Source organism: Ceratotherium simum, chromosome 32, assembly GCF_057802395.1.
Source record: "Ceratotherium simum simum isolate JZ-2026a chromosome 32, ASM5780239v1, whole genome shotgun sequence".
Classification (NCBI taxonomy): domain Eukaryota; kingdom Metazoa; phylum Chordata; class Mammalia; order Perissodactyla; family Rhinocerotidae; genus Ceratotherium; species Ceratotherium simum.
Genome location: NC_141931.1, coordinates 8,332,923 through 8,354,599, shown reverse-complemented (window position 1 = coordinate 8,354,599; position 21,677 = coordinate 8,332,923). Strand labels below are relative to the sequence as shown.

The following is a 21,677-nucleotide window of genomic DNA, read 5'->3' as shown; positions in this document are numbered from 1 at the left end:
CTGGTATAGAGACAAATATAACGAGTTCAGTGTCAGTCATGTCTAGCTTGGCAGTTGTGTATGTTGGTCTGAACCTCAGAAGGGAAATCTTGGCCATAGATTTAACTTTGGGACTCCTCAAAGCAAGTGGGATGAGGAAGCCATGTAAGTCCAAGAAGACAATGTGCATGTAAAGTGTATACAAAGTAAGAAAATAAAACCAGGCTAAAAATCAAAGAACAAAAATGTTTAAAAGATGAGCAAGAGGAATTCACAAAAAACTGAGAAGTGGCCAAGAGGTAGGAGGAAATCTCAGAGAATATGGTGTTGCCAAAGTAGGTCAACAATGTTACATGCAACATCAACAAATCCAGACCTATTATTGATGAGAAAGTTTTTGTCTTTTTTAAAAAAAATCTTGGTGTGAACAGTATAGTGCAACAATTCTCAAACTATTTGGCTGTATAAATTATTGTATACTCTTACAAATTATTGAGGACTCAAAAGAGCTGATGATGTGGCTATATCTATTAATATTTACTCTGTTAGAAATTAAGACAGAAAATTTTAAACAGATTAATTCATTAAAAATCAAACTTATTACTAGTTAATATAAATGTTTATGGAAATAACTATTTTAAAACAAAAAAATTAGTAAGAAGAGTGGCATTATTTTACGTTTTTGCAAGTCTCTTTAATGTCTGCCTTAATAGAAAACAGCTAAATTCTCATATCTGGTTCTGCCCTCAACCTGCTTTGCTATCACACTTTATGTAGCCTCTGGAAAACTCCACTGTATTATGAGAGGACATGAGTGAAAAGAGTAAATAACATCTTAAATAATTATGAAAATAGTTTGATCTTGCAGACACCCTGAAAGAGACCTCTAGGGATCTGGGGACTACACTTTTAGAATCATTGCCCCAGAGCAGGAGAGCTTGACAATACTGTGAGCCTCTCACACAAGCTCTGATGGCATAGCCAAAAGTAGGCTGGATAGAATTGATTGAGATTTCAAGGGCAATTTTACGAGAGGTTGAGGTTGTGTGGTTGACATCATTTTCCAGAGTTAGAAATTGAGTCTGGAATGTTCATTCAATTCATTAATTCAACAAATATTTAGCCATAATATACGCCAAGAACTACTCTAGACACAGAAGATATAACAAAAAACAGACAAAAATCCTTGCCTTAATAAAGTTTCCCTTCTCTTTGGGGAAGATTAGACAGTGAACAAATAAAGTAGTAAAATATATCGTATATCGGAGGGTGGTAAGTGCTACACAGAAAAATAATGCAAAACACTATAGGAAATGCTGGAAGGATTCGCAAATTTCAGTAGTACGGACAGGGCGGTCCTCATTAAGAAGGCATTATTTGAGCAAGGACCTGAAGGTGAAGGCGCTATTTGCATATCTGGTGCCAGAGCTTCTCCAAGTATTTGAAAAATTAATTTCTTAACTTATTCTAAGTTTTATTAATATGCATTTTTAAATAAAATATCTATTGTATCTGGCATCTGCTGCAAGTATAAGAAGATCTGACTGGAAAACTAATGCTTATTTGGGGTCTGCCAGTTACCAGGAACTTTGCTAGGTATTACGGTACCTTCGCTAAGATTTACAACTTAGTGAAGAAGACAAAGTGAAGAAGACTTAGTGAAGAAGACATGCAATTCCCGCAGCTGTGGTGTAGCAGTTCTTGTGAGCTGGAATAGCTAGTTTGAAGTTGCACCACCAAAGGTGTGCATGCACCTGATCTACCTGAAGTCGACATCTCCCTTTCGAGATGAACTGACTCGTGATGAGTACTCTTAGCAATCTAACACAGGGTACACCCGGAAGTTAACAATATCTTATCATACCTTCTATAGAACACTTGAGTTTACAAAGAGTCTTCACAAATTAACTCATTTAACCTTCATAACAATTCTAAGAAGCCAGTATTATTCTAAGAAGTATTACGGCCTCCATCTGTGAGATGGGGAAAGGCTCAGAAGGCTAGGCAATATTAGGCGGTTATATGGTATAGCTGGGACTAAATTTAAGAATCTGACGGCAAGCACAATGCTTTTCCCACTGCAATGCAGCTGTTATGAGCAGCTGCTGAAATAAGAGAGTGTTATACTCCTCCTACTCAGTCTTTCCCGAGTACACAACAGAAGCAGGGGTAGGTCAGGATTGCGGAGGCGGAAGAGCCTGCGATTTCAGTGAAATAGCACACGGCTCTCTCCATCTGCGCTTGCGCAAGGGAGGACTAGGCTCTCCGGAAAGACGCTTGGGCCTATGGGTTTGCGCAGACGCAGAGCTACCTGAAGGCGGAACTGGGGCGTCTGAGGCTTCTGCAACCTAAACACCCGGTGTAAAAGGAAGGTGGCAGGCGCGGAGGGGTGCGCATGCGCGAGTAGCTGTCGCTGGTGCAGGGTTGGTTGAGCGCCGGACCGGGGCGGCTAGCTGGGCTCGGAGCGGAGCAGGATCAGGATGGACGAGGACGTGCTGACCACCCTGAAGATCCTCATCATCGGCGAGAGTGGCGTGGGCAAGTCCAGGTGAGGCGGGGCTGCGGGCCGTGACGAGGCCGGCGGGGCTCTTTCTGCCTCGGTGGCCGCTGTGTCCTGGGCCGCGACGGGAACGGTAAACGGCGGCGGCGGGGCGGGCCCGGCTCGCGGCCTCCCGGCGCCTCGGCGGCGCGGTCCTGCGGGCCCGGACCCCGCGCCCCGCGCCCGCCTGGCTGGCGGCCTCTGCCAGGCCCGGGGGCTCTGGATCGCTTTCCCTCCTGTCGCACCGAGGGAAAAACAATCCCGAGGGCCGCCGCTCGGCCGGCCGGGTTGCGGCCGAGGAGCATGGGGCGTGGCGGGCGGGTTTGGGCCCAAGTCCGGCCGTGCGCGAGGCCTCGTCTCGGCCCCTCGGGTTTCAGGCCTCCTGTCACCCCGCGAGTTGCGAGTTGTAACTCGACCACTTTGGGTTTTCTGTCGGGCTTTCTCTAAGCTACGTAATGTTCTACACTGGAAGTTTCGTGACGCCTTGGGTCGCATTCCTGGCCTCTTTTGGCGCACCCCCTTGCCGCTTCCTGTGTGTTTTTCTATGAGTCAGCTGTAAAGAGCTCATTGGTCTTCTGACCACTTGAGTAACTCACTTCAGTCTAAGATGCTAGAGCTTAAGCTTTGGACCACCTTTGAAAATAAAGTGTGATTGTTATTTCTCATTCGGCCACGTCATCTGTACGTAAAAGAACAAACTAGCATTTGTGCCTTTTCTTTCTTGCCTATTTCTTGGGGGGAAATCTTGTTGAGAATACTTAGAGTTGAATATAAGGTAAGACGTGGAGCTCGATGGGTGTTTCATGCAGCTCTTTAGAAAAAGTTCTCCGGGTGAAGTTACCCTTGCCGTCTGATTATGAGTAGGTTACATTCTACGCTGCCTTGATCTTTAAACAATATTCAAATTCCAGGAGCTGTAAGCAACTTTATATTTTAACTATACCTCCTGATAACCTTATCTTTCAAATCACTTCATAGAAGTCTTACTTTTTTAGGTACTAAAGGATTTGAAATCTTATTCTGTAATGTTTTGAAATTTTATGTAATTTTAAAGTATGACAATACATTTTCATAGTTTTCCTCATTTAATGTACTCTGTGTGTTGGAGTGAGGGATTTGTTCATAACAAGGAATAAATTAATGAAACATTATGAGCTAGCAAAACAGTAAAACAAAGAATAAATTAGTGAAACATTATGAGCTAGCAAAACAGTATGATTTGTGTGTGTGTGTATGTTACTTAAAGGGCTGAAAAAAATCCTTTTTGTGATCACCATCTTAGTATATTTGAGAGTTAAAAAGTTAGTTACTATATTGAACATTGTCTTAATGGGAATTTCTAGCCTTGGGACCTTTCTTTTTTTCTTGAGATTTAGGTAAGGCATATGAAATTGCTGATTTTGAAGTCAGGAATGGTCGAATGTCATGTCATGTGGCTCAACCCAATACGTGATTGGTTGGCACTTGTTCTAAATGTATTGGATGGATGACTAGTTAAGCTATGTTAAAATTTTCTGGAAGGTTAACTGGAGGTACAGTGTTTACATAATTGAGTTTCTTTCTCTAGAGTAAAATCTGTTAACTGAATTTATTGGTTTCCTTAGTTCCTTCCCCTCAAACAAACTTATTTGGATCTAATCTGCTCCAAACTTTTTCTCAATACTTAGTAGTGAATTATCAACTGCTCACTGCAAAATTTTAACATCTTTACCTCTTTCAAGAAAGGATTATATTTAGGGAGAAATTTGGTTTATTTTTCTAGCTAGATATACATTATTAGTATATGTGATATGCTATGAAAAACAGCCTTGAACACTTACCTTTTTGGCTGAGAATAAATGACTCTACTAATATAGAAGCCTGTGCTTTTTAAGGTGAGTTAGTACAAAAATATTTGTCATGGATATAATCTTAAAGTGTTGTTGTAACCAATAGTTTGTTTCTATTTTTTTTACAGATTTAGTTAGTGGAAGTGAGATATCACTTGTGTTGTTGAGAAATCGTTGCACAACAAAGGATATTGTAACAAATTCAAATTAGTGGGTTATTTTGCAGTTTATTTCATACTGTTGGAGTGTAATGAGTGTGTGTGATAGGAGCCAGGAAATCAGGATTATGAAACTGGTGCTGCCCCTTGTGTGACCTTGTGTGTGATATTTGAACACTCTAGGCCTTCATTTCTTCATTTGAAAAATGAGGTTGGAATAGAAATCTCTCAAACCCTATCTAATGTTAAATGTATAATATTCTTTAATTCTGTGGCTAGCCATGGTGAAGTAAAGAAGTAACAAAGTGTTTCAGAAACTAGAAGGGATTGTAGAGACCTTCTGTTATCTAAATTACTGTCCCTCCTATGTCTCTTGTGGCCAATTTCGTTTGTAAATTAAGAAATGCAGATTAGTTATAATCATACCTTTTATTATAGATTTGATCTCCTCTAAGTGGAATGGTGGTAGTTACTGCTTCCATCTGTATAGCTCTGCGTGGAGAGTATTTTGCTCCTTTAACTTTGAAAATATGAAGGCTTAAATATACTTCCTTTAGGGCAGTGGTTCTTAATCATTTTCAGGTTGTGGATTCCTTTCAAAATCTAATAGAGAAATAGACTCTCTGCCTAGAAGAATGCATATATAGAATAGTGTACATTTCAAGCTAATAGTGTACTCTTGGCTAAGATCTGCTGACTTATACTCAGAACCCATATTAAAATTTGTTGCTTTGCACCATACCAATTCCCTGCCTTTCCTGACAAAGTACCATTAATGACAAGGGTGGTTGTAAGGATTAGCAATTATGTAAGCAAAACTGGCTCAGTATCTGGCATATTGTTGATGTTCAATCAATAATAGCCAATACCATTGTTATTCTTTGTATTATTTTTATGTTATTGTTATTACTACTACTACTCTACAACGTTCTGTGTTTTTGTAATAGTATTTTCTGTGGCAACCCAGTATGGGTACATATCTTTTCTGTTCTTAAATTATGCGTAACTGATATTTTTAGTAAAATCTTCACTTTTTGTTTATTTAAAGTTTAATGTTGGGGAGAGAAGAAAATAAGTAGTGTTTTAAGATGCTTATTTGTGCTATCACCTGACTCATGTTGGAAGTAAGTAAAAATAGTTATATTCAAGAGAGTTCAATGTTAAGTAGGAAGATCTACAGTTTGACTCTTCTATTTTGCTTGCTTTTGTGCTGTTGGTTTTATGGTAAACACAAGAAAGCAAAACCGAAAAAGGGAGAGTTAATCCTTGAAATACAGCTAATGACACTGGATTTGGGAACTACCAAGAAGCCGTTATGTTTTGCAGTCTCCTCTGTGGACAAAAAAAAAATCTCTAGCAGTAATAATTACAACCTATAGAAATATTCATAAATGTTTTTCTGCAATTTAGACATCTGATAGCTATTGGCTTGATTTTATTAATGCAAACGGGTCAATAGAACAGTCTTGTCCTACTTTAGTAGATAAGGTGAGGGAAGATTGATTAATTTTATAAATCTAGGGCTTTAACTAAAACTAGATTTTATTTTTGAAAAGCTTCTAATAACTGACAGTTCTGCCTTATTTTAAATAAAATAATTCTGGGAGACGTAAAATCTTAAAGTCTTCTTATGGTGTCCTTTGCTTTCATTTCATCCCTTCCTTTCTAGTTTCTTTACCATTTCCTAGGTTTAGTCCTTCGTTATTTCTCACCATAAGATGGCAGTTGTCTTTGTTGGATTTTTTTTTTGCTGGCATTAATTTGAGGTTCTTGCTATTCCTTTCTTTAAAAGCTTTCAGTACCTTCCTGTTGCCTACTTGATTTCATTTGGTGTTCCCAGCGTTTTGGTGGTCTGGTGGTTAAGATTCAGCACTCACCGTCATGGCCCAGGTTTATTTCCCGGTCAAGGAACCACACCACTCATCGATTGTCACACTGTGGCAGCTGCCTGTTGCTGGGATGCTGAAAGCTCTGCCACCGGTATTTCACATACCAGCAGGGTCACCCATGGTGGACAGGTTTCAGTGGAGCTTCCAGACTGAGACAGACTAGGAAGAAGGACCTGGCCACCCACTTCCGAAACATTGGCCATGGAAACCCTGTGAATAGCGGTGGAGTGTTGTCTGATGGAGCAACGGATGGTGCAAAAAGACCGGGCAGGGTTCCGCTCTGCTGTACACAGGGTCGCTAGGAGTCAGAATCCACTTGTCGGCACTAACAACAAAAAAAGCCTAGCATTTGACCGAGTAGACCTGCTTTGGCCATCGTGTGATCTTTCTACCCTCACTTTTTACTATATCTTCTCTTCCTGCTTAGGTGGTAGTCATACTACTTGTTACAAAATGCTGGACTTGCACACCTCTCTGTTTTTACTTGAATTCAGAGTGGATTACGCATCAAGTTTTTTGGGTCTCTTTTTTTGCTGAGGAAGATTTGCCCTGAGCTAACATTTGTTGTCAGTCTTCCTCTGTTTTGTATGTGAGCTGCCATCACAGCGTGGCCACTGACAGACAAGTGTTGTAGGTCTGCGCCTGGGAACCGAACCTGGGCTGCTGAAGTGGAGTGCGCTGAACTTAACCACTAGGCCACTAGGGCTGGCCCCAGATTTTTTTTTAAATTAATTGGTTGCATTCCAAGAAACTTATTTTTCTCCCTTTCATCCACTTCAGTTAAAGCATGACGTGTTGCTGATATAATTTTCTCAGAAGGACATACCAGTACAGTTAAAAAAAAAACAACCCACAAACCTTTTCACACTTGATGAATTGTGTAGGGGAGAATGGGGAATATATTTTCTAGTAAACTACTTTGCTCTTGGGATTCTTTACTTGCTTTTCCAATAATTTAATTCCTCTGTGTATACCTGCACTGAGGCAATATTTCTGGGAGCAGACCTATATCAGCTATTTTTATCTAATTTGTAACAAAATATAACATTTATGAACATTTACTAAATGATTAGAAAGAAAAGTCAAATTTCTAACCTGTCTTTTTAACATCTCTTTTAGCCTGCTCTTGAGGTTCACAGATGATACTTTTGATCCAGAACTTGCAGCAACAATAGGTAAGCCTATGTTTCAAAATTCAATAGAAGTGCTGAATATTTTCTTGCCCTCAGGCTGTTTTATCTAACTTCCCCTACCCTCCTCTCACCACCCCGCTTCTTCCATGTCCATTGGAATCTGATTTGTCTTTCAAGGCTTAACTTTGGTGTCATTAAATTTCTGAAGCCTTTCTAGATCTCACCAAGCAAAAATAACTTCCTTATCTGTTGTCTCATGGCACTTTGTGCACACTGCTAGTGTTATGATTATCTGTACACATTTCCTGATTGTCTTTTATTTTGTATTATACAATTATTTGAATATTTTTTGTATGCCAGGCACTGTCCTAAGAGGTAGGGTTATAATGATGGATAATATAGACTTGGTCTCGATCATCATGGACCTAGTAGTATCACCTAACAGTAGAGTATGTTAATTTTGTGTTTTTAGCATTTGCTACAGTATCTGGCATGTATTCTGAACTCAACATTTTTATTAATATTAGTTTTTAAATATTGTTAGGAGCAGTAATACCTAAATGCCTTTTTTAAATGAACTTTAGATTGCCTGAAAGTAGTTTGCCACACTAGCTTATTAGAACATATAAAAAGATAGAGCTATTTTGGTATCACATGTTTAGGGACTAGACGACAATATAAAGGTATCAAGAGAGCTTGTGGTAGTTGAAAGAGCTGAGTCTCAGAGCAGGATAGTAGTTTTGGCTCTGCCTTAAACTCGTTGTGATCTTGAGCAGGTCATTTAACTTCATTGTCTTCATCTGTAAATTGAGAAGTTTTGGAGAGTGGTAATACATTTTTCTTACAGCTCTAAAATTTTATGATCTGATGAGTAGAATGTGGTAAAGATGATCCTAGCATTATTAGTAGGGAAAATAAACAGTTTCTGTTAACTGGCTTTATTGGTTTTTATTTATTGTGTGTCTGGGTTTTTTTTTTCCTTTTCTTTTTATTGTTAAATAGTGTTATTCTTAAGGAAAGTTGTAAAAATAGTACAAAGAATTTCTGTATGTCCTACTCAAATTCCTCAAATGTTAATATTTATCACATATGCTTTATCATTTTCTCTCTACATACGCAGTATTTTTGTTTTTTGCGAATTGCTTGAGAGTAAATTGCAGACATGATGTCTTTAGTCTTTAAGTACTTTCATGTGTATTTACTGAATAAACATGGATACAATACTTTATACAGACAGATTTCATCAGTTGTTCCACTAATGTCTTACATAGCAAAAGAAAAAGAGTTGTTTCTGGTCCAGGATCTAGTCTAGGATCACACATTGAATTTAGTTGTCATTTCTCTTTAGTCTCTTTTAACCTGAACAGTTCTTCAATCTTTCTTTGTCTTTCACGGCCTTGACGTTTTTGAAGAGTACATACAGGTCAGTTATTTTGTAGAATATCCTTCACTTGCATTTGTCCAGCATTTGTCCAGTGTCTCCTCATAGTTAGATTCAGGTTATGCATTTTTGGCAGGAAGTCCACAAAAGTGCTTCTCAGAGCATGGTGTATATTTGTACCATTGCTAGTGATAGGACTTTGGTTACTTAAGGTGAAATATGTGACGTTTCTCCACCGTGAAGTGTCATCCTGTCATTCTAACTATGGTGCTTGTCAAATGATGATTTTTCAAGTTCCATCATTCCAGCTGCATCTTTCATTTAGCATTCTGTAAGGAAGAGCTCTTCTTTGTTTCTTTCTATTAATATGAACTCATAATGCCTCTAAATGTTTAATAAATTATATCAGGCATTACTTAGCTTTTGTATGACATATTAACATTTACAGATTTACTCTTGTTTGTGTGAAAAGGAGTCATTTAAAACACTAGTAATTCAAAATGCATTTTAATTTGGCTTTGGTATATTATTTGTTCCTTTAAAAAATTGGTTAGTAGTAAAACTTCATTTTGCTCAGAACATGCCTGGTAATGGATAGCGAGGAGTAGAAGAATAGTAACTGGCAGGAAAATAAACTTGCCTGGAGTTAAAATTTTACTAAGGGAATGATCTGTCTTCATTTCAAGCCCAATTGGAAAATGGGGACCTGCAGAATGACAGATTATGTGTTGTCCTTATTATTAAAAAGGCTTTGTCTGCTATAAAAACAAATACTAAGATTTGGCACACTGGTGAGAATATACATAATTTGTTTCCCAGATGGGCCCTGGGTCTTGAAAAGTATCTTTTATATTTAGGCATCAGATTATTTTCTGCATTAGGTTATAATCAATGTACACATGAGTTTTTAAAATAAAAACAATTAGGTCAGTTGTTCATTTTTGTGAAAATTAGTGTTTTGTTGAAAATTAGTATTTTACCTCAATAAAATGGTAAGGAAAGCACATCTTCATCTTTCAGTAATATAGTTTGACATTCAAGTTTCTGTCTTATATAAAATATTCTTTTAAGATAATTGTTGAATTTGGGGTTTGAAGATGGTACTATGAAATTGGCATTTTCTTCTTTTGCGTTCTGGCAATTAGCTAATAACACCGAAGAGAGGGAAAAACTAAAGCACAAACCCCGTATTCCACTAAACTAGAAGATGGCTAAAACCCCAAGCCACAAAATAGATGGAATGGCAGCCAACAACAGTGGAGGTGAAGCAGGCTGCGTGTGGGAAGAAGTAGAGAGAGGATGCCACAGCTGCAGAGCTCAGAGCCAGCGAGAGATGTTTCATGGAGAGGCCCCCCCTGAGGCACAAAACCTAAATCCCTTGTTTGCAAAAGCAAAATGGGTTTCTTAAGCTAATGGCGGGAGGTTTCCTGCACCTGGTTTGATTCTAAGAGGTTGGGGAGATGAAGCCAAACAAGGAGTCACACAAACAGGCCATTTTTGCGTTTGCCTGTCTCTGTAGCAGTAGGGGAGGAGATGCCTTTGCATAGTGAAAAACCTCAAGGCTGCCTATCTCCACTGGCTGTTGAGAAATAAAAAACTAAACAATTCTCAAGTAAAACCCTGGATCAAGACAAAGTTTTACTAGTCCAGAACTGGAGCCACTATCGCCGCCTGCATGAACCTCCTACAAATAGCTTCTCCAGGAAAACCTCCCGTCCTTCAGAGGTGAATTAGTCAAAAGGAATCCAGCTCAAGGCCGCTACCACCATTCAAGAATCAAAAAGGAAGAAAGGAACAGAAAAACAAAGGACAGGTGAAGAATACTCACCAGAAAAAATATTACTGTAAAGTAGATGAAAATCATGATGAAACATTTTGCCATGAGTTTAAAATTCTTAATGGAAGTGTTTACCACTGAGGGCACAAAGCAGTGATATAAGAGGTCAGGGAAGGGATGGTGTAACTGCATGAGAAAATGCAATGTAATCTGATTGAGCGGAAAGAAAAAGAAATAAGAAAAAAATAAAACAGTTACTGAAATGAAAGTGAAATTGGAAGGATCACAAGGGACAGTAGAGACTGGCAAACAGTAGAGGACATAGAAGCTAGAAATGGAAAAAGTGGGTAGAATTTACCAAAATGAATAAAAATGTTAATACAAATTAGAGAAAATGATAGATACAGAAATCAGAAAGGAGATTCAACATATGTATATTTGAGTCTCAGAAGAAGAAAGATAATGAAACATAACAAATATTTAAAGATATCCAAGGTAACATTTCTGACATAAAAATAAACACACACACAAAATTGTAAGAATATTTTGACCAGGTTTTTTGTTTGTCACATGGGAGTGTGGGGGGGGGGGGGAAAGACATTAGATTTCTTTTTCTGCTATGGCAAGGCCAGATGATGGTACTTAGATATTTACCTGGGGTACTTAATCAGCTGATAAGTAGAATTGGTTGCAATTTAAGCATGGAACTTAGATCCTTGTAGAAATTAGTTACACTAACTTTATATAATCTGACTAAATAGGCAAAATTTGCTTCATGTTAAGATTTTTTTGATTTGCCGTTTTACCTTGAATATAAAAAGAGTGCTTTAAGTAAAATTTTTCTGAAATAAAAAAATTAGAAAATTTAAAACCAGTTCTCTACTTAAGACAGGCTCACAAACTATTTCTTAATCTGTTTGTAAGATTTATAGTTGTTAAAATATGTGAAAATGTTTTTTTGTCGGTTGATACATTTCAACTAAAGTTAAACAAATTTTGGTTAATGGTTGACTTAGATCAGTGATTCTTATCACTCCTCAATAAGCTTTTAAAAAATACTCATAACTGTACCCTCGTATTAACTGTGTCTGGCTTCTAAGGGCAGAGACTAAATCTATTCCATCCACAAGTTACCTTATAGTTTGGGCTTACTTAACAAAACAATAATTTAATTAAAGTGGAAAGTAATGAGTTTATACATCTTGTTTAATGTCACGACATAAACTTGTTAAAATATTTAGAAATATAAGGTAATTCAAAGAAAAAGTTAATGATTCTATTTCATATAATTTCATTCAATTAAGCATTCTAATTGGAATAAAGCAATAAAAGTCTCTAGCTTTTCTCTATTTAAAATAATGACAAGTGGTCTTCATGATATATAAAGAGTTTCTTTTTTCTATTTTACTTAGAGGTTTTATTAGGAAAAGTTGTGATTTTTTTCATATGCCTTTTCAGCATTGATTAATGATTGATAGACTTTTTTATACTGACATGTCCTGGCTTTCCTAGATAAGTATTCAGTCAGATTGTTTGACATATTTCTGGATTCTATTGACTAGTATTTAACTTAGAATTTTTACATCTATTTTTGTACTTAAGATGGTCTCTCCTTTTTTGTATTTTTTTAAAATCAGAATTTGGTATTAAAGTTGTACTGCTTTATAAAATGAAGGAGCTTTCCATTGTCAACCTACAAAAACAGAAATCAGTTTAAGAGGCAAAGCGTTTATTTGGAATCAAAGAATTGCAGTTCAGGGAGCACAGTTTCAGGTAGAAACCCAAATAGTGTCCTGATTACAGGAGAGGGGCTCAGAGTTTTTATGGGAAAAAGGGAGGAAGATGAGCTGAGGTATATTAAAGAGGAGTTCATTGGTGCTAGATAAGGTAAGACTAGGTTTGTACTTCATAGATTGGCTTGTGATTCGGTCTTTAGGCCAAAGGCTAGACTTGTACATCATTGATTAGTTAGCGATTCGGTCATCAGCGAGCCCAATTTCGTTGGTCCTTACAAACAGTATACTCTTGTTGTCTGGCCGCATGCCCAGTTGTGCCAGCAGTGTGGGATAGGTAGCGGAGAGACCGAACAAAAGACCTGGAGACAGCGTATGAGACATAGGTTTACTGGGATTTACTTAGGGGCTGAACGGAGCTGCTCACCACTACCACGGGCAGGGAGGGGGCTACTTATATAGGCAGGGGGCACGAAGGCTATGTGCTTACCAAGAAGGGCTGTCCCTGGTACGGCCATCATTCCCAGGAACAGTAACTCACGTGGAGGGGCTCTGTGTTCCTTTAAGACGTGATGTTCTTTGAGTGAGATAAGGTATGATCTGGACTGGCCAGGCCCTTGATCATTACAAAGCTGGGTGTCCTGCCCACACCGTTGGCGTCCTGCCCAGAAGGGGGCCAGAAGGACACACGGTTGTAATAGGGCATGCAGGTTGTTGCTGAGCAAGCAAGGCCCAGGCCCTACACGTGTCCTTACTGACTTCTTGGAATGTTGGCGTTTTGGTCCAGTTTGGAAGATAAAGAAAACAAGACGTGCAAGGCAATTCTTCTGAAACGGCTGCTCCAGCTCTATTTTAATGTGGCTCCACTCATGTCGGTCTTTTACACCATCTTTTTAAGTTGTCTTTACATTTCACCCCCAAGTCAGTCTGATCCTCCTCCTTTCTTACCATTCCAGCCTCTTCAAGTTTTCTCTTTCTTAGGACAGCCTTGGGAGCGTAACTAGGAAAGCGTCCCAACTTCTCTCTTAAGTCAATTGCTCATAGCATTCTTTTAAACTCTTCATTATCTGTGACTGTGTTCCTCTCTCATTTCTAAACTTGTGTATTTTTGTAGTCTGCGTTTTCCTAAGGATTGTATCTATTTTATTGTTTGAGGAATTGCTTTATTTTTTCTTCTCTCTCCCTCCTACTTTTCTTTTGGTTTATTTTGTTAGTTTTTTAAGATAAGAATTAAATTCTCTTCTTTTTATTCTTTATTCTTTAGTAAAGATGTCCTTCCTCTAAGAACAAATTTTACTGTGTCCCATAGGTTTTGGTGTGGTGTGTTTTTCATTGCTCTCTGGATAGTTTGAATTTTCTGTTTTGCTTTCCGTTTTGGACATTTGAAATCTTTGATTTAGGAATATGTTTCTTAATTTCCAGGCTTTTTTTGTTACTATTTTATTTCTTATTTATTGGATAATGATTCCTGTTCAGAGTAAGACCACCTACTCCTCTGCCAGCATCGTGTCCATCAGCAGGAGTTGAGATGGAGCCTCAGAATTTAGCCTGCTTCTGACAAGACCTTCCTCCACACCCCTCTTTCTTCTCCAGACATTTTTATCTTGCTATGCCATCTGCCACAAGATCATCAGACATCATACAGTTTTCCCCTCTTTAAGTAGTCACCACAAAAGCCCTGGCCTCCCAGGTTATTCTTTTTCACCCTGATTCTAGTCTTCATAAGGTTTTGTACATCCACTTTTCTCACTTCCAGCTCCCGCTCCTTCTCTACTCTTTAAATGTATTTTTTCTGTCCTCTAGGGTAGCAGAGGACTTACCGCCTTTGATTGTTAATATTTTTAAGTTGTTTGTAAACTCAGATTTGGGGATCTAGGTTCTTGTTCTCTATTGGATCCTTAAAGCTTTTATATATCTCTCTTGGTGCCCACTTCTCTCCACCCCACGTCCTGAAAAATAACTAAAAATCAGGTAAAGAAGGAATTTTTATATTCCTTAATGAGAAGGGGAAAATTGACTTAAAGAGGTTAACCTCTTGCCTATGTAGACCTTAGTAAGAGAGTTGAGACTAAACCCAGCCTCCCAACTTCTAAGTTGGTATTCTTTTAATAACATCACAGTAATACAACTCAGCAATAAAAAGGATGAAACACAGATTTGAACAGAATGGCAAAAATGCTGAACATAAGAGGGAAGCAGCAAAATTAAATGTATCAGTTAATTAAATGTGAATGGATCCATTTCTCCTAATAATTCACATGGTCAGATGGAGTCGAACTTAAATTAGGAAAGGTTGAAAATAAAGAGATAGGCCATGCAAAAGCAAACAATACAAAAGCAGAAGTGGTAGTATAATGTATAATGTAAGTTAAGGTGGAATTTAAGGTTAATACACTGGAAAGAATAAAATAGGATATTACATAATGATGAAAGGCCCAGTTAATCCACAAAGCAGCTGTAACAGTTGTAAACAAGTAGGCATTCAAACATTAGAAACAATATAGAAAAGCAAAATCTGTTCAAACAAGAGAGAAGAACTGCATGAAAATATAGTTATATTAGGATAAGGCCGTAGGGTAATAGAATAAATAATACAGTCAACAAATATTTTGAATAAAGAACTCATTACTTTCAAAGCCCGTGTAATAATTGTACAGAATCAGTCTTGGACTTGACAGCAAAGTAAGTCTTAAATTGGAAAGAGCAAAAATTTTACAATACACGTTCTCTGATAATTTATTCTTTCAGAAAGTATTTTTGATCTATTATGTTCTAGCATATGAGTCGATAGCAGTATTTAAAAATATATATATCATACGGTAAAATTGACTTTTTTTTTGGTATACAGTTCTTTGAATTTTAACATATGCATTATAACAGATGTATATGGTAAATGCATATGGTGTATATCACCACCACAATCAGAATACCAACCGGTTCCACCATCCCAAAAAGCTATCGAGTGCTATCCTTTTTAAGATAGACTTTTTCCCGGCCTCTAACCACTGGCAACCACTAGGTAGGTCTTCATCACTATAGTTTTGTCTTTTTGAGAATGTCATATAAATGGAATGATATAGTTTGTAACCTTGTCCAACTAAGGTTTCTTGCTTAGCATAATACCTTTGAGCTGCATCAGATTGTTGTGTGTCAGTAGGTTATTCCTTTTTATTGCTGGGTCGTATTCCGTTGTGTGGGTATTTCAGAGTTGGTTTATCCATCCACCCATTGTAGAACATTTGGGTTATTTTCGGTTTTTGATGGTTATGAATAGACCCTTTATAAACATTCAGGTACAGGATTTTGTATGAATATTAATTTTTATTTCTCTGGCGTAAATACCCAGTAATGGGATTGCTGGATCAGATGGTAAATGCATGTTGAACTTTGGAAAACAGTTTGTCTATTTTTTAATAAAGTGGTTGTAGCATTTTACATTCCCACTAGCAGTATATGAAAGTTCTGTGACGTCCTCACCTATTATGCTTATTATGATCAGATTTCTAAATTTTAGCCATTCTAATAGGTGTGTATTGGTTATTTCATGGTGGTTTAATTCACGTTCTCTAATGACTAACGCTATTAAGCATCTTTGAGAGTTCTTATTTGCTATCCATAGATTGTGGGTGTGGATGTGTGTGAAGTTTCCAAGTCTTCTGTTCATTTTTTAATTGGGTTTTTTCTTATTGTTGAGTTTTGAGAGTTCTTTACATATTCTTCATATAAGCCTTATTAGATGATCTATGCTTTGCAAATACTTTCTTAGTCTCTGACTCCTTTTGTCATTCTCTTGACAGTTTATTTCTAAGAGCAGAAGTTTTTTTATTTTGATGAAATCTAATTTATCAATTTTTTCTTTTATGGATGATGATGTTAGTGTTGTATCTTTTATTTAACAGAAGGGTGCAGTGATTTTCTCCTATGTTTTCCTCTAGAAGTTTTATCATTTTATGTGTTACATTAGGTCTGTGATTCATTTTGAATTAATTTTGGGATACAATGTGAAATATATGGATTGAAGGGTTTTTTTTCTTTTCTTTTCTTGCTTATGGATATTCAGTTGTTCCAACACCCTCAGTGGAAAAGACTGTCTTTTCTGCACTGAATAGCGTTTGTACCTTTGTAAAAAATCAGTTGTCCATATAGGTGTGAGTCTTTTTTTGGACTCTTCTATTCCATTTATCTGTCTTTCTTTATGTCAGAACCTCAGTGTCTAGATTTTTGTAGCTTTATAAGTCTTGCAATCATATATTGTTAGTCTATCAACTTTGTGTTTTTCAAAGTTGTTTTGGCTATCCTAGTTTCTTTACATTTCCCAATAATTTTAGAATGAGCTTGTTGATTTAAAAATAAGAGCCTGCTAGGATTTTCATAGGGATTGCATTGAATCCGTATAGCTCAATTTGGGGAGAATTGACCTCTTAACAGTATTGAGTCTTATGATCACTGAACAGGTTATGATCACTGAGCAGGTTATGTCTTTCCATTCATTTAAGTCTTTTAAAATTTCCCTCAGAGTGGTTACATGTCTTTCATATCTTTTGTTAGATTTAGCCATAAATATGTCACAGATTTTTATGTAAAATATTATTTAAAATTTTTGTTTAAATTTCTTTTTGTTTATTGCTAATGTAGTGAAATACAATTGATTTTTTAAATACTTATTTTGTAGCCTCCAACCCTTGCTAAACTTTCTTATTAGTTCTAGGAGCTTTTTTTTATCCTGTAGATTCCACTGGGTTTCTACATTCTTCCTTTCCAATCTGGATGCCTTTTATTTCTTGTATTGTTGCCCTGGTTAAAAATTTCCAGTACAATGTTGAATAGAAGTGATGAGAGCTGATATCCTTCTTTTTTTCTTGATATTAAGGGAAAAACATTCAGTCTTTTACCATTAACTATAATGTTAGCTGTGTGTTTTTCATAGATGCTCTTTATCAGATTGAGGAAATTCCCTTCTATTTCTAGTTTGCTGAGAGGCTTTATCAGGGATGCATGTAGGATTTTGTTAAATGCATTTTCTGCATCTGTTTAGATGATCTTATGAAGTTTCTTTTTTAGTTTAATATAGTAAAGTCTACATTGATGTTTTTCAATGTTAAATCAGCCTTTCGTTTCTGATATAAACCCACTTGGTTGTGATGTGTTGTTCTTTTATACATATTTGGATTAGTTATCAAATTTTGTTTAGAATTTCCATCTATGTACATGAGGACTCTTAGTCTTTAGTTTTCTTTAACTGTAATGTCTTTGTCTGGTTTTGGTATCAGGGTAATGTAGAAGTCATAAAATGAGTAAGGAAGTATTCATTCCTCTTCAATTTCCTGGAAGAGTTTGTTTAGAATGGGTTATTGTTTAAATGTTTAGTAGAATTCACTCTGGGCCTGGAGTTTTTTTTGTGGAAAGGGTTCTCCAGTTATCTATTTTTTATTGTAAAATATACATAACATAAAATTTACCATTTTAACCATTTTTAAGTGTGTAGTTCAGTGGCCTCAAGTACATTCACACTGTTTTGCAACCATTACCACTACTTAACCATTACCACTATTTATTTCCGGAACTTTTTAATCACCTCAAACAGGAGCTCTGTACCAAGTAACAATAACTCCCATTACACTCTCCCCTTACCCCCGGTAACCTTTATTCTACTTTCTGTCTGTATGAGCCTATTCTAGGTACCTAATATAAGTAGAATCATATAATATTTGTCCCTTTGTGACTAGCTTATTTCAGTTAGTATAGTGTGTTTTAGGTTCATCCATGTTATAGCATGTATCAGAATTTCATTCCATTTTATAGCTAAATAATGCTTCATTCTATGTATTTACATTTTGTTTATCCATTCATCTATCCACGGACACTTGGGTTGCTTCTACCTTTTGGCTATTGTGAATAATACTGCTATGAACATATCTGTTCAAACAGATATGTTTGAGTGAGTGTTTGAGTTCCTGCTGTCAGCTCTTTTGAATGTATACCTGAGTGGAATTGCTGCATTATATGGTAATTCTATTTTTAACTTTTTGAGGAAAAGCCAAATTATTTTTTGTAGTGGCTGTACCATTTCACATTCCTACTGTAATGCCCAAGGGTTCCAATTTCTCCATATCCTTGTCAACACTTGTTCTTTTTCCTTTTTTTTCTTCTTTTCTTAATAATAGCTATCTTAATGGGTGTGAAGTAGTATCTCATTGTGGTTTTGATTTGCATTTCCCTAATGGATAATGATGTTGAACATCTTTTTATGTGCTTATTGGCCATGTGCTTGTTGGCCATTTGTATATATTCTTTGGACAAATGTCTGTTCAAATCCTTTGCTCATTTTTGAATTAGGTTGTTTTTTGTTGTTGTTGAGTTATAGGAGTTTTTCAGATATTCTGGATATTAATCCCTTACCAGATACATGATTTGCAAATATTTTCTCCCATTCTATGAGTTGTCTTTTCTCTCTTGATAATGTCCTTTGATGCACATAAATAAGTTTTTAATTTTGATAAAGTCCAATTTTTCTGTTTTGTTGCCTGTGCTTTTGGTGTCATATCCAAATGACCATTGCCAAATCCCATATCACAAAAATTTTTCCCTGTGTTTTCTTCTAAGAAACATTTAAAGATTTAGCTCTTACGTTTTAGGTCTTTGATCCATTTGGTGTTAACTTTTGTATATGCTGTAAGGTAAGGGTCCAACTTCATTCTTTTGTATGTGGATATCCAGTTTTCCCAGCACCATTTGTTGAAAAGACTGTCCTTTTCCCATTGAATGGTCTTGGCTACCTTGTTGAAATTAATTGGCTGTATAGGTGAGAGTTTATTTCTGGGCTTTCTGTTCTGTTCCGTTGGTTTAAATGTCTGTCCTTATGTTAGTACCATTTGTTTTAATGAAGTAAGTTTCAAAGTTGGAAAGTATGAGTCTTCCAGCTTTGTTCTTTTTCGATATCATTTCGCTATTCAGTGCCTCTTGCATTTCTGTATGAATTTGAGTGTCAGCTTTTTCATTTCTGCAAAAAAGCTGTTGGATTTTTATAGGGATTGTGTTGAATCTGTAGATTGCTTTGGGTAGTATTGTCATCTTAACAATATTAAGTCTTCTAATTCGTGAACACAGCGTGTCTTTCCACTTATTTATGTCCTCTTTAATTTGTTTCAGTAGTGTTTTGTAGTTTTCAGTGTACAAGTCTTAAACCTCCTTGGTTAAATTTATTCCTAAGTATTTTACTGTTTTTAATGCTATTGTAAATGGAATGGTTTTATAAAATTTTCTTTTTGGATTATTCATTGCTAGTGTATAGATTTTTGTGTGTTGATTTTGTATCTGCAACTTTGCTGAGTTCTTTTATTAGTTCTCACAGTTTGTGTTGGTGGGGGGGAATAGAATCATTAGGAGTTTCCACATATAAGATCATGTCATCTGTGAATAAAGGTAATTTTACTTCCTTGTTTCCAATTTGGATGCCTTTTATTTCCTTTTCTTGCCTAATTGCTCTGGCTAGAACTTCCAATACTCTATAGGATAGAAATGGTGAGAGTAAGCATCCTTGTCTTGTTCCTGATCTGAGGGAAAGAGCTTTCAGTCCTTTACTAATAAATATGATGTTAGCTATGGGTTTTTCTTATGTAGCTTTCATCATGTTGAAGAAATTTCCTTCTATTCCTAGTTTGTTGAGTGTCTTTATCATAAAAGGATGTTGAGTTTTATCAAATACTTTTTCTGCATCAATTGAGGTGATCATATGGGGTTTTTTCCCTTCATTCTGTTAATGTGATATATCTTTGATTGATTTTCTTATATTCAACCATCCTTGTATTATGGGACTAAAACTCACTTTATGATGGTGTATAATCCTCTTAATAATCTACTGAGTTCACTTTGTATTTTGTGGAGAATTTTTGCCTTAATATTCGTCTGGGATATTAGTCTGTAGTTTTCTTTACTTGTAGTGTCTTTGGTATCAGGACAGTACTGGCTTCATAGAATGAGCTTGGAAGTATTCCTTTCCCTTCAATATTTTGGAAAAGTGAGGAGAATTGGTGCTAAGTTTTTAAATGTTTGGTGGAATTCTTCAGTGAAGCCCTCTGGTCCTGGGCTTTTCTTTTTTGAGAGGTTTTTGATTACTGATTCAATCTCCTTACTAGTTATGGATTTCTTCAGATTTTCTTTTTCTTCATAAGTCAGTTTTGTCAGATTATGTATTTCTGAGAATTTGTCCATTTCATCTAGGTTATGCAATTTGTTGGTGTTTAATTGTCCATAGTATCTCTAATAATCTTTTTTTTTCTGTAAAATTGGTAGTAATGTCCCCACTTTCATATCTGATTTTTGTAATTTGAATCTTCTCTCTTTTTTTCCTAGTCTAGTTAGAGGTTCGTCAATTTTGTTGATCTTTTAAAAAAATCAATTGTCGATCATTGATTTTTCTCTGTTGTGTTTCAGTTCTCTATTTCATTTGTATTGGTTCTAGTCTTCATTATTTCCTTCCTTCTGCTACCTTTGCATTTAGTTTGCTCTTCTTTTCTAGCTCTTTAAAGTGTAAAGTTAGATTATTGATTTGAGATCTTTCTTTTTTAATAATATAAGTGTTTATAGTTATAAATTTTCCTCTTAGGACTGCTTTTGCTACACCTCAAATTTTGTGTGTTTTCATTTGTCTCAAGTATTCTTTTCTTTTCCTTATGATTTCATCTTTGACCTATTGGTTGTTTAAAAGGGTGTTATTTAATTTCCACAAATTTGTGAATTTTCTCTTTTTCCTTCTGTTATTCTAGTTTCATTCCATTGTGATCAAAAAAAATATTTCATATGATTTCAGTCTTTTAAAATTTATTAATACTTGTCTTGTAGCTAACATATGATCTATCCTGGAGAATATTCCATGTCCACTTGAGAAAAATGTTTATTCTAATGTTGTTGGGTGGAGTGTTCTGTTGAGTCTAATTGGTTTGTATTATTTTTCAAATCCTCTGTTTCCTATGTGGTTGTTCTATCCATTATTAAAAGTTGTGTATTGAAATCTCCAAGTATTATTGTGTTTCTCCCTTCAATTCTGTCAATGTTTGCTTCATATATGTTGGTGGCTCTTTTCTTTGGTGTATATATATTTATAATTGTTGTATCTTCTTGATGAATTGACCTTTTTATCAATATATTTTGTCCTTTGTCTGTTGTAAGAGTTTTTTAATCTAATATTAGTATAACTACCCATGTTCTCTTTTGGTTACTATAATTATGGAATATCTTTTTATTCCTTTACTTTCAACTT

The 21,677-nt window shown here is 36.1% G+C and overlaps 1 protein-coding gene across 2 annotated transcripts in view; it reads left to right on the top strand.

Moving 5' to 3' along the window:
- The first annotated feature begins 2,358 nt into the window (after window positions 1-2,358).
- Window positions 2,359-21,677, top strand: part of RAB18 (RAB18, member RAS oncogene family) — a 36,233-nt gene continuing 16,914 nt past the window's right edge. Inside the window, exons 1-2 of one of the 2 annotated variants that reach the window (XM_004425265.3) lie at window positions 2,359-2,527; window positions 7,514-7,569. In XM_004425265.3, coding sequence (XP_004425322.1) covers window positions 2,460-2,527; window positions 7,514-7,569 — 124 coding nt within the window. In that variant the 5' untranslated portion in view covers window positions 2,359-2,459. The remainder of the gene's footprint in view (window positions 2,528-7,513; window positions 7,570-21,677) is intronic. The other variant, XM_004425264.3, reaches the window with a different exon arrangement.